At 37.6% G+C, this 19,191-nt stretch overlaps 1 protein-coding gene across 1 annotated transcript in view; it reads right to left on the bottom strand.

The window, feature by feature from the left end:
* Positions 1–18,258, bottom strand: part of LOC125227434 (T-box transcription factor TBX20-like) — a 53,691-nt gene extending 35,433 nt beyond the window's left edge. Inside the window, 2 exon segments of the mRNA XM_048131753.1 lie at positions 11,675–11,960; positions 17,488–18,258. Of these exon segments, the coding sequence (XP_047987710.1) occupies positions 11,675–11,960; positions 17,488–17,728 (527 nt within the window). The 5' untranslated portion in view covers positions 17,729–18,258.
* Between the last annotated feature and the right edge of the window lie 933 nt (positions 18,259–19,191).

Below are 19,191 nucleotides of genomic sequence, written 5' to 3'. Positions count from 1 at the left end.
GAGAAAACGAGGTATAAAGTAGAGATGGCACGAATATTCGGCAACTAAACGGTATTCGGCCTATTCATCATAAAAATATACAAGATAATTTTGCGCAAACATTACTATTTCAAAAATATTATTTTCAAAATTGTGAAACATGACGATTGACAACCCTTTTTTAACCCTCGACGCAAAAACGAAGGGGTGTTAAAAGTTTGACGTGTCTTTGTCTGTCTGTGTGTGTGTGTGTCTGTCTGTGGCATCGTAGCTCCCGAACGGATAAACCAATTTAGATTTAGTTTTTTTTTTTTTTGTTTGAAAGCTGAATTAGTCGGGAGTCTTCTTAGCCATGTTTCTCGGTCCACTATGTCGTGAATTTTTTTCAAAATTTTAATTTTGTAGTTAGGTTGTTAAGCCATTTGATAAGGTTTGATTTGATTGACTTTAACTAGGTACGTTCTCTACTAGTAGTTCTGAGCAACAAAATTGAAATCTCATCAATCGCTGTGCTTTGTTGGCTCACAGTTTCATAATAAATGTGACTAAAAAGCTACAAATCGTCACTACTTTTAAAAAAACTTGTATCTTCGACATCTTCGTCTGTCAATGAAAAGAAAATTGTAATAAGTATGTATGGAATACATATAGACTTACTGCGTTTTAACTTTGAGGAGCAGCGTGAGATACAAGATTTTTCAAAGTAGTGACGAAATGTCATGTCGCGTGGTATTCCGGCGACAGGAGCCGAATATCCAGCATTCAGCCAAAACCAGTCGCGACATCCCTAGTACATTATGTGCACGTCTCAAGAATGCTAAGTGTAGATATAGCGTTGTATGTCAGCGTCTGGCTAGAGACGTGCCCTATGTCTGCGGCTGCTAATGTCGTCAGTTCCAGGGGAGGCTGGGGGGTGAGGCGAGATGGGGGGGGAGGCACGTACTGACTGTTAAAACGCTACATGTCAACGGGGAGTCTCCCGGACAGGGTTACCAGATAGTACGGCTTTTCAGGAATGATTACATGTTTTTCAGAACTGGGTAAAAGAGGAAATAGCTCACGGTTCTTTGCGAGGCTGTATGTATAATGTAATGTCACACTTTCTACGTAGGGGTATTGTTATGTAATTTTATTAAACATTATCATGTTCCTATCTACTGGTCCGACTGTCAAACTCCTAGCTAACTTTTAGGGACATATAAAAAAGGATACCTACCTTATATGTAGGTACCTATTCTTAAATAAAGGCCAGTTGGAAAACATCCCTTTATGTGATAAATTCGCCTTTGTATTGCCTACCCTGCTTCATATTTGTATTATTGTATAACAATAACCTAACCACGTCATATTTGTGTACCGACTAATTGCTATAACACAAAAGAATCACTCCTCGTTTCTCCCCTTTATTAATTGGCCAGATTTTTTTCAGAATCGGGGAGAATTCCAGGACTATGTACATAATTCGTAAAGTTATATGGTAACCCTACCCCCGGCTGTAATCGCAGCGATGGAGGTCCGTTGATAATGTCGTGACCTCTCGCTAGATTATTGGGGTTGGGCCAAACTACCGCGCGATTATTTGCATACTCTTGCATTGCTCGATTAACGAGTTTCCTAACTTCAACTTACAGATGTCTCTCAAATTGTATTTATTGAATCGTTGAAATGATTAAATTTGAGTTCCCGTTATATAAATGCTAGCTTAGTTTGTGTCCAGACGGATAGTATGTATGTATGTATAAGCTTTATAGTTAGTACATAAAAGAAAAAAGAGACACAGTTACAGTGTCAGTAATTAATATACAATGTAGGCGGACTTAAAGTTTACTCTGACAAGTAAAATAAAGTAGTAGTAGGTAGTAGTAGTAAAACACTTTATTGTACCAGAAAATAATACAACACACAAATAAAGAGCTTATCACTAGTACAAAATCGAACTTTTCCATTTAAGGGATCTCTTCCAGTTAACCTTTGAGCAATAAAATTTGGTAGATGTAACTACTTATTACATATTGTTATCATTGAGCTTTTTTCCAACTTCAGTAACATATTTAGGACTGGATTTAGTAACTTCTTATTTAAGAAGTAAAGTAGAATTAAACTAGAGATGTTCTTATAAAAGCGATATCTGTTTCTGTTTATGTCACGGGTACTTAAGCATCCATACTAATATAATATTATAAACGGGAAAGTGTGTGTGTCTGTTTGTTTGTCCGTCTTTCACGGCCAAACGGAGCGACGAATTGACATGATTTTTTAAGTGGAGATAGTTGAAGGGATGGAGAGTGATTAGGCTACGTTTTATCTCTTTCTAACGCGTGCGAAGCCGCGGGCAAAAGCTAGTTTTATAATATTCTCTTTTTACAAAAGAACGTGAAGCTATTTATCATTAGGTATTATTTAACCGAAACGCAGTCGAGGTACCTACATACATCGAGGATACTATGGGATGGGAATTTCCCGGCGTAAATCGATAGTGTCATAGCACTCATGGCATCAAGAATACCTATTCCAAATCGGAGTGATCATTACCACTTTACGAGTCTTTTAACGGCCGGTGGGCCAACAAATTGGCATCGGACAGCAGGCGACAGCCCACACGGCCAGTGCAGCTGTCCGTCAACACGACGAGATCAAACGCTGCACCCGCGCCTCTTGAATGATGGCTATACTTGTCTAGGCCGTGCTTTATGACGCTAAACAGTAATGATTGTGTACGGTTCTGTGAATTACTTTTATAGTGCCTAGTACGCGGTTGGTGGTGGAGGTTACTACTAATTCTGACTACATTCTGCGCGTTGGGCGTGATAATTTTAAAATAATTTCAGGTATGTACACTACTTAATGTCTTATGTTGTAGATAGTACTAATCCGCCGTAGTTACAGTTTAAAACATTTGTAATATGTTTAAATCTTTACTCGTGCCGTGTTTGGTATGTCATTTACTGTTATTAATAGCACTGACAATTACTCGTAATTATTTCCCCTTTTTTAGTTTGTAACATTCAATTACGTTCCTAATTAAGTAGAAATGTTCTACTTTGCTTCTTTATGTACTGACCTATTTTTACAAAATAAGTAATATCAGCATAGTTTGCTCATTATTAAGCATACTTTAGCAAAAGTAAATAAGGAGGTACCGGATGTCTACAAGCAAACGCGAAAGGGCTAAAGTCTTTACATAAACATTTTCCGCGTACTTACTTCCATAAATTAGTTCCCGTGAAGGCACGGTATAAATACCCGCGAAACGCCACAGTTCACTCGCTCATTACTAACGTACACTAATAGTTTTACTTATTGGCTTCCTGCGCGCTCCACAACAACCGCGCCACTCGATACCAAATTATTGCTTCCACAGCGGAATACTCCTACACGGCCCACGAAACCCTTTTCACCCTCATTAATAGTCAATATCGGCCGCGAACCAAATATACACGTATGCCACCCGAGGACAAAACAGTCATCAATATAATAAGCACCTTCCCGTTTTGTCAGGCAACAACCAGTAACACCTACAGCTAAAAGGTGTTATTAGGAAGTGATGTAAACGTTTATATCACCATTTTATAGAGCCGCTATAGGCCTGGTGTATAACAGGATCAAATATGACTACTATAGAACAATATTATTATATAATGGTGTTAGAAATCACTGTTATGCAATCAATTTGCGCTATTAAGGTTCCCGACAAGCCGCTATAGTTGTTGTGTTATACAGCTAAAAGGTGTTATTAGGAAGTGATGTAAACGTTTATATCACCATTTTATAGAGCTGCTATAGGCCTGGTCTATAACAGGATCAAATAACCTACTAAAGAACAATATTATTGTATAATAGTGTTAGGAATCACTGTTATGCTATCAATTTGCGCTATTAAGGTTCCCAACAAGCCGCTTATAGTATTTTTAGTAGTCGTATTTTAACAGAAATTAAAACCTAACTATACCACTATTTTGGGATATAGTGGCTTTGGAAAACACTGCTACAGTATTTAATACTGTAGTAGTGATATGAATACCATTATAGAGCTATTTTGCTGTATAATGAAGTTTTCGGGATACGTTTATATAGCTTTGAAAAGCGTTAATAGTCGTTTTCTAATGCCTTTTATATCTCATCGCCGTATACGTCACAATGACTCTTTTATATCACAGAACTGTGGAATAATGGTTTCGGTATCTCTTTTAAAACACAATAGCGTTATAGCTGAGTTTACTATATGTTTTATAAAAAAAAAACTGTTTAGAAGATCTTTCTATAGTAAAACATTGAAAACAAGTATTGTTTTCTATATAAAGAACTTATAAGTTAAACTGGATCATAGTTAAAGTCTCATGCAACCCTAATTGAATCCTCAATGGCGGGCTTATGGCAGTGAATGCGTATGATAAGTGACATAGTCGAACTATAAAAGCGTATGTTTTACTTCTTGGATCCATAGTAGAAACTATGGTGCCAATAATTTTATTGTATTAAATTATATTTATTTATTTTATTCAAAACAGGTATAAATCGAGGGCGCACTTAAAATACTCCATTAAACTAATATTCTTTTAACGGTAAAATTTCCATCGCATACCTTTTTGCAGTAATGATGGAATTATACGAAATCCAAGTTATTTTGATTGACACTAAACTTCACAAGTTCACACGCCACTTTTCATTAAGTTCCTCGTTTAGAACAGTTTTTGTTAAATATTACACACATTAAATTATTTTAGAAATTTCATTCATTCGCATTAAAAGGAACGGCAACTGCTATTACAGAACAAAAAACCTGTATAACGGAATCTCAAATGCTACTATAGCATAAATTGATACTATAATAGCGTTACTGTGTCCTCTATGTCAACAAATTAGCACAATAGTCATCATCACATCACCATTATAGACCTTAAACGTCACGGATGATACTGCTATAGCCCTATTATATCACTAAATGGCTGCATAATTGCGCCAAATCGGCTCTACAGTACCAATATAGACTATTTATAGGACCATTTAATGTGATTTAATTTGGTGCTCTCGACCACTATAGGACCAGAAATTGTTACTTGGGCGCCGCCGCGCGTCTCAGCAAAAATTACAAATTACACCTCACAAACTTTCCCAAACGTTTATCCGAAAAAACTTATTCGATAATCACCTATCATTACTGGCGGGAGGCGTCAGACGACGCACACAAAGGGCGTCGGTGGCACCGGAAGAAAACGACGAAAATTAAAAGTTTCCACCAAACAAACCAACAGCTGTCATATTAAACCGTCAAAGTAAAGATTACAAATGAAATATTCACGGTGAAAGCGGGGTTCAGCCCGTGGTTATGTAAATAAGTGGCTACGAAAATGTACATAATTAGTTTACACGTTTTCTCCGAGACACCCTTAGCCCAGGACTCCCAGGAGCCTCCGGACGGCGGGGCCCGCGGCATATGCGGGGCGCGGGGCGCGATCAGCCGATACACATGCTAAGGGTGCATTTACATGAATCACACATCTATTACACGCTGTATTCTAATACCCTGCATGTATTCTCTTTACATAACCTAGATAATAGTTGATACTATCTTGATAGGGTTGCGTGCTTGAATTACCTACTAATGCATTGAAAATTAAAAATAGATGTCGTTCTTTTTATAGCGAGTTTTATGTAAGGTCAAAACTTGTCCACACCACTAAAGGTAAATAATTGCTTTACTTATCAATAATCTTATTTTACCTTACCAATTTTGTCTAATTTCTAAACTAATGTGATCAAAAGTAGTTCCCCGTCAAGTGTTTATATTTTAAGCAATTTTAATTAATTAGTTCCGGTACACATCCTATTCGGATAATCATTATATAGCGAGCTTTTCATAAAATATAGTCCCTAAAGATCCCTGTCACACGAGCGACAGCTAATCACGTAATAAGACACAAAAGCAAAGTGAATTCGCGGTGCGACGGACGGGACGGGGCGCGCGTCGCCGCGTCAACGTCGCGCGTTCTTCCTCCTTCATTCTTTTGTCGTTTTCAGTTCCGTCAAATAACGCATACCCGTTTGCATACATTTTCACCGCGCCTCCCCGGTGCGGTGAAAATTCACCCGCTCTCCCCCCGACGCCGTCTTTCACGAATAAAATTAGTGTCGGCAGCGTGACACCAACTGAATTTAAGGTAATTAGATATTTATAAAGAAATTTCCGATTCAGCAGCAAAGTTCAAAATTTGACTTCGGCCCCGCAAAGAGTTTGGTGGCGTTTTCAATTTAAACTTGGAACAAGTTAAATAATGCGCGAGTTGCGGCCAACTCGATTCATCTGAAGGTTTTAGTAGGTTTTAGTGAAATTAGCTTTTGAATTCAAATGACTTCGGAATATCCGTTGCGTTTCATCTTAACTTTTAGGAGACAATATTAATCCGAGTATTTACTCAAAAGGAACTCGAGCTTATTGCGGCGCTTGATAGGAATTAAAGTCATAAAGAAAGGGAGGGTGGGTGTGGTGTGGGGGTAGTAGTAAAATAGTGAGGTAGGGTATGAGTGTTGAGACATGTAATGCGTGGCAATGGTCGCGGCTCGTGTGCAGTTCGCGCGTTCGCCCACCTCGCGCCTAATGTCCGGGCATAAATCAGAGGTAACAGCCCCCCTCCCCGCGCGGTAAGGCACCGCCGATAAAATTCCAAATTGTTTTCTCGCCCCCGGTGGGCGCCGCCCTCGGTTCGCTCTTAAACGCCGTTTCAAGTTGCACTTGTGAATCGCACTTTTTACTGTTCTTGAAATTGGCGTTGCGAATTGCTTTTCGACTTCGCCCGTTCAGCGTTTATATAGCGACGGTGGATTTATGTTTTACGAATGTAACCGAAATCGCGGATGAATTTTTCGCATGAGTTTACTATTGGCACATCGATATGGAGGCGACACGCTGGCATGTTAAATGCGATCCAATTAGAAGATTAAGCGTTGACAATTACGGTGTCGGGTCGCGATCGTATATCAACAATTATCGTGCGAGCGCGACAAATGGCGAGCGGGCCACGCCGCGCCGACGCCGACGCGCACCTGTAAGCGCGGGGAGCGCACCGCAGCCTCGCTACTCGACCGACACCCACACACACTTAAATACACATTACTATTCTCATATAAGGCATCAAAGATAACATGAACCCCTAGTTACAATGTAAATGTTCTAGTGGTTAATATGGAAAAACACAGGATGATTCGAACGAGTTCACAGAGCGCTGCCGCCATCCTGAAGGGTCAACACTGTCAACAGGAACCCTTCGTAGCAATTATTGGAAAGCCGTGTCTGATGAAGTTTTGGACAACTTAGTTAACAACATTTGAAGGCAACGCAAGCTGTGACAAACTACCAGTTTCCTGATAGTAGGTACACATGCTAGTAGAGACACGTGGGACGCGCAGCACGGTATCGCTCTATAAATTGTCCGCTAGTTCTGCGACTGGACACGCGAGCTCTGTGCTGCGAGTTCGTAAATAAAACACCGGCAAATACATTATTTGTACAACCTGATGTTTATGTGATGCTTGTTTATAGTTTTAAAAACAGAGATTAAACCTATCTCAAACGCATTCAACCATTAAACGTGTCTTCCAGTTTTGCTACCGTCGCGAGGACATACATTACATGTGGTATTTCAAAAGAAAGTATAAGTAATGCTAATGATCTTCTTCAGTTGTTTTATTATACTAGTAAATATTATTTGAGTATCTCGGCTGTGACAGCGCATGAAGTATTAGTGATTAGTGTTTTAATTATGAACATCTTCAAACGCAGGCGTGATAAAATACGTAAGAAATGTCTTCATTATCAAACCTGTCTTTAAAGAGAAAAGAATAAAGCAATATTTTAACCGGTTATTACTCACTGCTCGAACGTTTTATTTTAGAGAAACGCTTTAAATTAAATAGTTTTACACGAAAATATCGCGGCCACATCAGTCGCGGCGAAAAGCTATTCATTTTATTGTGCAAATAAATACGTATATCTCTATATTAACAGAATGGTGTTGAGAAGTAAATCAAAGAGCGCGTTGTCTGCCAAGTCCGTGCGCCGATTAAAGCGTTGGCAGCCTTCCGGCAGACATCTTCACCGCTGGCTCGCCCGCAACTCCTGCGCCTCAAAACCAATACGTCTCAACTACAACACATAATACAGTACATTCGACATATAGCTTTTGGAGCAGCTGTTTGAAGTATTGTTCTCCCATTCGCACTGCTCATTTTTAGATAAAGACGGCTTTCGTGTTAGTTTGGGTTTGACAAATGAGCCTAATGATGGGGGCATGGCTGGTTCGACACCTTCCAATCAGGCCGCTCATTAGATAAGAGGGCTTACATGTAGTACATAGTATCTACTGAACAACTCGTGCTTAGGAAAACCTTACTGTTACCTGTATAACTAAATTAAGAGAGTAGCCGAAATTTCTCTCAAATTACAATTTAACATTTAAATAGATATTTAACGAACACTAAAGATCAGCTTAAACACATCTACGTCTATCTAAAGCAATGTCTGACCATAAATTCTATCAATAACGAGTAACCGATAGTGTGTCACTAAAACTAAACCCGCCAGCATCAGTTGTGCGCGTAATCGGGAAGCTGACAAACATCAAAATATTTGCACACGGATGAAAAATAGCCCCCAGTTGAATAAAGTTCGAAGCCACACAATGAGACAGGTTTTAAAACGCAGCTTACCGCCCCGACGCGATTAGCATACCAACTACTGGATATTTACATTATTCTATTACGGCTGTTATGATAATCTCTCGGGGTGAACCGAGCTAATGTGCGCGGATTAAGCCCTTCCATTCAATTGGTGATGCACTTGTCATAAATAACAGACTGTGCTGTGGCAGTGCTCCCAATTATGGTAGGTATTATTTGGCTTATTTGGTGGTGATTCCTAAAAGTTTCGATTTTCTTTTCTGAAAAATGTTTGTTTAGAACTAAATCTAAACAAATTGCCAGGTCAGGTAGATCGAATTGCTTTGGTTTGAATGGCACGGAATTCGCATCACATTCGTATCATCTCATCTCATTTTATTTGTCACAAATTGTTGAACACCGAATGTCATCCGACGTCCTCGGTATGACCCGACAACTCGGCAGATCTCCGCGGGGCAATTCAATTACAGTGAAAGATCCCTCATAAGCGAATCGTTTTTCCGAGTCATTAATTTTTTCGAACGACACGGGGCCGCGTGATATGGCGGGGTGGGTCCGGCGGGTATCTCGCGAGATAATGCTGATTTATGTGGCCGGGCGACGGCCGTGATTCGTCGCGCATCGTCGCAGCGACATGCGAGCGACACGTCCCGAGACTTCGCCTCCGGTATGCCTGCTCGATGCTCCCGCGCCTCGCGCTCGCGTCGTCCGACACACATTCGTGACGGTTAGTTGGCGAGATTTATGCTAATCGACGGGGCCGACTCAGATAAGCTCCCGTGACGGTGTGTGGCAAATTGTCTCCCATTGCGACTTCCCAAAGTCCTTTGTAGCATTCGCTATCGCGTTTAATCTTTTATTAACTCGCACGACCGTAACGAACATATCGCTAATGCAGAAAAAGAGATATCGTGGGCGAATCATCATTATACATCGTAGTGCAATAAGACAGGTGATGTTACAGAAGTCAGCGTTTTCGCATTCTTAAATTTTCTTTAACAGGCAAGAAGAACTATGCTAAATCATATTAACGCATAAAAATTGCGTTAGTTAGGATTAAGCATAAAAATATTGTGTACGTTGAATGCGTTTCCAGATGTCGTGTTTTATGGTGCGAGGTAGAAAAAACTCAATGCCTGAGGCGTCGTTAACTCGAGAACATTATAAGGAATAAATAAGTAAGGTATTAATACTGCTTTATAGTCCGTGAAAGAGCGGGCATTGTTTAGTGCTCCGTACTCGGTTTTGTGCCCGTTTATATTTCGTTTAGTGGTGACGTAGTTATTTTAAACTTGAACTCTTCGCATAAAGAGCCGTCTCATAAATAAACAATATTTTTATCATTACGTATATTTAAAAAAAACCTGGAGATTAACTTATTTCAAGAACTAAAAAAAACCATCAGAAAATATAGTTGTACAATAAAATAAAATCGACATCGAATTTTTCAATCGATGATCAACATTTACCCTTTAATTATGGATATTCATCTTCCGTTATCAAATTATCGATTAAGCATTAAGGGTTGTCAAATGAGAAAAATCGGAAAAAGAGAAAAGTGCTGCGTCGCTATCGATAGATTAGGTCGCGAATTTGTCACGATCGGCGGGCTGTCGCGGTGATTTAGTGCCGCCGATAACGGCGCCGGCGCACTGATAACGGACTCCTGCTTCAAATGGTGTGAATATTGCTAAATATATTAACTTAGGGAGACTTGTTTCTAAGAAGTAAACTTAAAATATAATTAATGTTGATAAGCTTTGGTAAACAAAAATATTGCTTGACAGACAAACATCGTTAAAAAACGTGATTTATATGATTGTATAACTTTACACATATTTTAATAAATAAGTAATTACCTAATTATAAATTCGCTATACAGTTTTAAAAGACATCAAAATATTTTTCAGTTAATGTCAATCATAAAATAACAATAAATATATATCATGTACGGTGTGTTGTTTTTTAATGAGCACTGGAGGCTTATTCTACAATGCTACGCCAAAGTGACAAGATTTACATAAGATCGTATTTTGAAAAAAAGTCTGTTTGAAATTTCAACCTATATGTTATACATACATATATTTATATGATTATAAATATGTAGTTCAAAATCTTGCTGTAGGTACTTCTTATAGTCTAGTAGGTACCTACAGATTTATGTAGAGACAACAGTTTTTCCAATCTTCAATCTGATATTAGCCCTAAGGTCTATTTTCACCTGGCGAGTAAAAAAGCTTTTACTAGACCTGTATCAAAACCTCAAGTTATAGTTCGATTGACGACTTGATGTCGGGTAGTCGGCCACCGCGGGCGCTGCGGCGGCGGCCGATTGCCCATTGTGCGCGATCGCGGCGCGACCGACACGCCACGCTCGACCGCCACTGTGCCACCTACCTTATCGCCATCGACTCCGATCGACGATTTCGCCTTGATCTCGTTAACCAACAATCGATTCGATTACCTACCACCGAGTTTTTAATTTCGCTGTAAAGCTTAATGGCGTACCTACAAGTCGCTGACTAAATGTACTCAATCAAGCGCGGTGAGCGGCGATGCGGTAGGTGCTATTGTGGTCTAATGTGCCATTCAAGTTTTAGATACCTACTAGAAGATTTGCATGTTATGAATGTTATGATGACCATGAAGTAACGGTTAAGTAGCGAATTATCGTATACCTAATACTAACCTTGTAATCGAAAATAAGCGGCCTGGGCTTTCAAATAGATCAATAAGCAATAATCATGCAAATGATTGTTTGGTTTAAGAAATTGTTGTTATGTATTTATAGGAATACCCGATTTATAGTCCGCTATCTATTTTTTAAAAAGTCCAAATTTTCTTATCCGTTATTTTTTTTTCACTCAGTCTGTTGAATGGTGACGAGTTAGGTCTTAAATATTTCAAGTTTTTGAGGTTAAATGTACATTAATTACATTTTTGGTGGGTTGACCAGTGATGGGCTCACCAGGCCCACTTCATACCTAATCTAAAAAGTAGACATAACTTTTTTCGCACTAACCTGCCAGTTTTCGTAATAATCATCTCCGTGCCCAGCTCATTGAACTTGTCCCACAGCTCCTTGGTCTCCAGATGGCACTGTATATGCCTCATCTCCTCGCTGGACCACCGCTCGGCGAGCTGGGGGTTGCGCGGCGGCGGCGACATGGCGCGCGAGCCGCCGGGCGCGCCGGACGCCGATCCCGCCTCGGACGTGGACGAGACGTCGACGGGCGAGTCTCGCTCGTACTCAGCGAGAGGCGGCGACGGCGATCCGGAGCCAGACGCCGCCGCGTCTACGAATTTTTCTGGAAGGAAAATTGGGATAAGTTAGTAAATAGACAATATCCGTTATCAGCCCCTCTAGCACAACTTGCCTTGTCTCGAGCGAGTCCATACTTGAAGTCACGCTTGATGTATGAACTCGTGCGCGACAAGCCAAGTTGTGCAAAAGGGTCAGGTCAGGTAATATTAGGCAAACAATTTTTTTTATTAATAGGTATTATATTACAATGCCATTTTAAAAAAACGGTAGAAGGGAGTGATTTAAGTCGACACGAAATAAAATGTACCTATGGTGTTGTCGCTTAAACCTTTGCTTAATTATGCACACTGCTTTCCGTACTAGGCCAGTAAAGTAATGCAAGTAAAAACTCTATTACCAATAGTAGAAGGTTGAATTTACTTAGTAATGTAAATTGATGTTGGCAGACTAGAAATATTTATTTTTATTTTATTTAATAAGAAACGAACAGTCTCATATGTACATATTGACATAGTTTGAAGCACTTATATTGCACACAGTACAGTTTCCTTAATAAGAAATGTTAGGTACTTACACATCAAAAAAGCTATAAGTAGAAATATGTGTGTATAATAATTAAACATTTTATTTTTAAAATTTTGATAATGCTCATTCTCATTATACTTTAATTAGGTACTAAAAGAAAACCTCAATTTTCCAAAAAACTCAAACCAAACGTTTTAGCAATTAGAATTCCTAATGAGATTCACCGTCTATTGATGATGTTGAATTGTTGATGTAATTAGAGTATTAAAAAAACTTATGTTGTTAAAAAATCTTAACTTTTTCCGATATCAATTCAAAGTCCGTAAGTAAATGAAATAACTATAAACATAAATATTTCCATCAGTGGCGTGGCATTTGTACTAACTGAATTACCCAATAAAATGATTAAAACAGTTGACCTATAAACACTTACGATAATCACCTACTTATCCTAATTACACAAATAATGCATTTTTTATAATTTCCCCCGCCCTATTAGCACATTACTCGTAAACAAAGGAAAACACAAATGTGGAATACCAGCGAACAGCTTTAAATATGCAGGCGTGAAGTTTCAGGCAGCCGTGGCAGCTGCATTATTTACCACCTTAATATGAAGAAAATGGCTTCCTGCTACCGTAATACCTATGTAAGTGCTTTCGCTTTTGATTAGATGGAAATTCCGATTAAGTTTTAGTGGTATTGATTTCAATAATCGTGCAGTTGATAGCAATTTATTTATTTTTAATATTTTTAGTTGAATTTAAACTGTTGTGAGACACATAAATAATATTAAGATAATTTTTAATGTTAAAACAATTTTAGTTGTTATTAAACTTTTTGGTACCAAATTGTAGATGGTTGTGCACCAGAAAAAGAACCTTATGCCCATAGAAATATCCTTATTTACCTTATTATCCTTATTTCCCTTAGGCGTAAAACTCCACATAAGGTTCTCGAACGACTGTTAAATACTTGAAGAAAGCTTTGACATTACATCACAAAAAAATAATTGTGAATTATAAAATACCTACTTATGTACGATTTCAGAATGATTTCGTTGTACACAATAAGGTGCAGCGAGGCAAATCCCGACTGGGGGGGCAAATGTAACTGATCCATTTTTTCCATGTTTTACAATGTTTGCATTATTAAATAGAGTGTCCGAGTTTTATATATGGTAGGCGTGTTCAGTGGATACATGATACATGTATAACTCAACATCATATGTAGTTTAATAATGGAAAAAATGGATCAGTTACAATTGCCCCTAGTCGAGATTTGCCCCGCTGTATCTTAATGGTTATTCTATTTTTCTTTTGTGTAGTAGTAGTTTAGCAAACTCTTTATTATACAAATAATAGTACATTGTGCAACAAGGGGAGGAAGTTGAATATTACTAACGAGAGTAAGTTAAATCGCGACGGCTTTCCGGAGCGATTTAAAGACTCGAGTTAGTAATATTCGTACTCCCCGAGTTACACACAATGTTTTTCATCACACTCGCAATGTAAAAAATATGTAAATAGATGTAAAAAAGTTAAGTACGGTACAAGAAATTTTATTATTCCCTTGGGAGAACAATTTGCTTTTTTGCACATTTAAAGTGCGGGTGTGATGAAAAAAATAAAACACATACATAGTAAGAACAATCAAACTTAAGAACAGTAATTATTAAGTTATAGTTTTTTTATATTAAGTGTAGGTACCTAATAAAAGAGACAAAATCGAATCAATATGTTCCATATTTGGAAAAAAAAAACTAGATCTAATAATATCCTTATTTGTTTACGGTGTACATAAAGTCTAGAAACTGTCGATGTAAAGTAAATTTTACATTAGTTAATAACTACGTAGTATTTATTATAATTATAATTAATCGTTCTTTTTAACCAAAGTTTCAAGTAAGTACTCATTTTAATAAATACATGATCAAATTTAATTTACCTACTATTTTCCAGAGTATGTTATTGACTTTGAAATATTATATGTATACCTGCACAGGAAACATGGTCGCGCGATAGACGATAAAATATCAGGCCGTCCCTATCGCACTTACAAATAGTGCGATAGGGACGGCCTGCTATTTTATCACTTATCGCGCGACCATATAATTGCCTGCCTGGATATTTTTCTGTCACGAACGTCAAGTTGTTAGTGCTTAACAAAATAAAAACATCGACAATTCTTTTATCGATAAATAATAAATGGTCTTAAATTATCCCTAATAATAATCTCTAAAATCTTGAATTTATAATCATGTTAGAAATTATATAAACTATTAAAATATGGTTCGTTCTATTATTATTGTCCACTTATTTCCAAACATATGACATTTGTATAAAACATTAATGTTATATACGCATTAATTCAAGCCTATATTTCCTAAACGGGGTAGGCAGAGCACATGAAACTACTCAAGATTCAGTGCCACGGAAATAATTAATGACATAATTATAATACTTAATGACATATTATAATGGAAGTTATCGATTAATTATTTAAATATCGGAAGTTACTAATGTCACTTTGTTCATGCCAGAAAAATATCTAGGTATAATTCATGTGTCTAATTGTCTACCTTGTTATTCACTTTTGGTAATTGTAGCTACTATTATTCTATTGCTAAAATATTTCGACTGGGTGAAATGTAAAATGGGGTTTTTTTACAGTTGCAATGTGAATTCTAAAATCAAAGTGGTTTCAAAATTTTCATGGATAATAAATATTAAAACAACTATAATTGTGAGTGTGTTTAGTAAAACGTCCCACTTTGTCGGTTACCATAAAGGTGAGATTTACTTGTATCTTTATAATATGAAGATACAAAACGTCCCATTTTTTAGCAATACCAGTCTTTTATAGCAATCGACAAAGTGGACGTTTTCCCGTGCACACACAATTCTCCTTTTTTCATTATGTGCCACAAAATAAAATTAATATGTTATAATATTTTGTTGGGTTAAGTGACAATCATTGATAAAAGCTATGTTGGAACCCTCCGTGATTGGCAGGTTGGTTACATTAAACAATATAATAGGCACGATTACATATTAATATTAGTAAATTTTAGCATCTAATAAGAGTTATGCTTATTAGAAAAACAACTGGTAGACAACTAGGTACAATAAGATTTTATTTTATAAGTGTTGTAAGATGTTATAAGTGTTGTAATCAAATTTTGACTTTTAAAAATTGTACAAAATATATAGCTTCAATGTACGCCATTAGTCATTACGTTGTTAACTTTAGATTTCGCAATACATTACCTCTTAGAAAAAACTTTCAAGGGTGATAAAAATTAAATTTTTTCGCCGAACAAATGCAATAAATTCAGTTCAAACTGTATATTGTAGATATTTAATTGTTTCGTATCTACTTATATAAAATTCTACAATAAATTCTAACGATGTTTATTAATGGTTGTATTTATTTAGTATTACAATTTTCTATTGAAATTTATATTATTACTGTAGTCCTTCTTATTATTGTGAAGTACTTATGTATAACCACATATAACGAAAGGATGTAATTTTTCTTAGAACAAATTAAATTATTCTCATGAAAATATTTTATTTGTATTTTTTGTAACACTACAAATTATAAAATTTTCGTCCGAGTCTACTTTGTATATGACATTTATTTAATGGATAATCAACACAGTGTTGATGTTGGTAACCCATAGTGGATTACAACATTTGAATTCAACATTTCAATATTTGGTATTTGACTGATGTTGATTCTTCATTGATGAATTTTGTACCTAATTATACAGTGTAAATTCTTCAATATTGTTTGATTGAAGGTGTTTTTGTAGCCCCTAAGCAGCAATTACTGTATGTATGTAAATTGCTTTGTTTGATGAAATTGTACGTTAATTGTTTTTTATTATATTGGAATTAAATTTTAGTATTTTATGGCACCTATTTGAGAACAATCGTATTACCATTATACGTTTCGATTATTGTATTTTACACACGTGTAATATTTACCAACTATTTTTTTAATATCAGGTAGATGACATTGTTTAGGTACTTCTCGATTTTAGGCATTGAATGTCAATGAATGAATCCATGTTCATGCTCCAAAAATATTTAGGTACAAGCATGTACAGGCAAATAAGTGTCAATGACTTTTTTGTTGAAGTTTGAGATCAACAAGCAAAAAATGCGTTTATGTTTACTGTTAATTTTTATATATTTATTTATTATTAATTAATTTTATACTAATAAACTTATAATTACTATATGATAAAAATACTTTAATTATTTAGAAACCTTTAATGTTTTCAACATATATATCATTGGTTTATAAAATAATATTTATCATATGCATGAATAATGCATGATCTAGATAGGTTCCAGGTGGACTTAAAGTACCTATATTCTGTCTGATTAGGAAACTGATCAATACAGTCATGTCATTCATTAATAAGTGTATAACTGTATAGGTATGGTATGTCTTGCTAAACAAATGAATAAATAAAAGTTAAAAAATCCCTCAAGTTATAAAGTTACCTTGTTTCGCCCCGGAACTTGAGGAATTTGTTAGCGGAAAAATTACCACGATAATTCAACCATCGCTTACTTTTGACCTCCTTATATAATGCCGGGATAATGCAAGGAGGATGATGACTATACAATGTCAAGACGAAATGCTAAATTACTGTTTTAATTGAAGTAATTAGCTCTAACAAGTATTTAAATTAATAAATTGCAACGAAGACAATAAATACATAAAATAAGATGTTTTGTTGTTGTTGCAAAACTTTTCTCCAAAGTTGTAATCTGAGTATGGTTGTTGATATTTTCTTTCACGGATTATGTGTGTTTACAATAATATTAGAATTGGCATATCTACGATTCTAATATGACCATGATAGCTAAACATGTTTTCAGGTCAGGAAAGAAAGCAGTGGCTATTAATTTCAACTACTACAGCTAAAGAAGATAACTAAAAGGAAGTGGAATGGATTGCAGCAAACTTCCCCACTGAAGGTTATTTGGATGAGGAATTTGTATTTTTGTATGAGGGATGATAGTCACCTAAGGGCGTCAAGGTGTCCTCCCTGGGGTCTCGGTGCCTCCTGCGCTCGCGGCGCTCCTGGCGGTCGCGGGCCATGATGGCGGCGATGGAGAAGTCCGTGGCGCACGGCCGCGCCGAGCATTCCTCCTCCATGGCGGCCCGCGCGCGCTCGCGCTGAAGCAGCATCAAGTCGGCCCCACCAGCCACCAGGCCCACCCCGCGACCACTGCTCAACACCACGTCACCGTCCGCGCATCCCATTGATGCAGAACATAGTCCAGATACCACCCGAGGATTAATACTTTTTCAGCGCTCAAAGTTTATCAGTGTTTACAGCGACCAAGTTGTTTACAAAATAAAAAACACCAACAAATTAATCACAAACTATGTATCCAGCTCTATCAACCCAGTAAACAATGTTCGTCAATATAATTCAGGCGCGTATTCGTCGCGTTAGAAGTTTCAGAGCGAGGAAACTTTTTACGCGATTGCGACTAGGCGGCTCTTGCGGACCGGTGCGGCGCGGCGCGCTGTGGACTCGACTGAGGCGGCGGCGGAGCGCCAGGCGGCGGGCCGTAGGGAGGGGCCTGCATCGCCGCCCTATGCCACCACGCTCCGACCACGCACACACTACTGATTTTTTTATTACATCTTTCTTATAACGTCCGTCCCGCTCGGCCCGCTCGCTCCTCGCACTCGTCTTCGGAGCGGCGAGTTTTTCTCCGCGCGATAACTATTGAAATTCGCTAAATGGCTCACCGCGGCGCGGAAAAGGCTCTCGTTAAACGGTGAGTCGATCGTATCGCGGTATTTATTCGCTGCGCCGACGCCTCGCATCACTATTTATGCCGCACCGCCTCGCCGCCGATTACTTCAATGAGAATATTCGCGCTTATATTAATATGAATAAATAAATAAGCTCTTGCTTTATTACATGACGCAAATGGCCCCGAGCGGATAGGCTATTACCGTTCTTATAAGATATTAATAAATTGTGATTAACTGCGATCGATAGCTTACATCCTTGCGCTCTATGTATCTAGACTAAATACGCTATAAAATGAATATCAGCTTTCTTTACATAGAACTCTTTGAACGGGCAACTTATTAACTCACTAGTTTCATTACGCGCACAAGCACTATTGTTTGTTCACTTTTCTCTACAGTTGCTCGTTTAAAGCATTTAATTAGAATGACTTTATAAAGTTGATTAGTTCGAGCCCGGCAGAATAAACAAGTGGTCGCAATCAGCGTCCGCGCCACGTGATTGGCGAACGGAACTTTATGGCGTGGGATCAAATTTGCGGAAAATTGCACTTAGACTTTCTCGTAGATTTGTATAAAATAATTTATTACGTGCGAGGGACTCAAACTAACCATGCAGGAGTGCAGTAAACCTTATCGCGGGCCGGTAATGGCCGCTCAATGGCCACGATCGGCTTGTGACGGATTGGAATAATTATTTTGCCAACTGATATCAATAATTGCGTGCGTAAGACTTAACGCACTATAGTTCATGTGACTATGTAGCCAGGAAGGCGTTTTCCGCAAATTGTGTTTACTTTACCTGGTTCAGTTAGTAATTTGACCGAAGCCACATTAAAATTACCTATATTTAACACTGATTTAAATACGGGACTTAATCGCGTGTATGTATGTAAATCCATACTTTAATATTATAAATGGAAAAGTGTGTGTGTCTGTTTGTTTGTCCGTCTTTTACG

The sequence above is a fragment of the Leguminivora glycinivorella genome, chromosome 6 (genome assembly GCF_023078275.1).
Source record: "Leguminivora glycinivorella isolate SPB_JAAS2020 chromosome 6, LegGlyc_1.1, whole genome shotgun sequence".
Lineage (NCBI taxonomy): Eukaryota > Metazoa > Arthropoda > Insecta > Lepidoptera > Tortricidae > Leguminivora > Leguminivora glycinivorella.
Note: the sequence above shows the minus strand (reverse complement) of the source record. Positions and strands in the feature narration are given on the sequence as shown.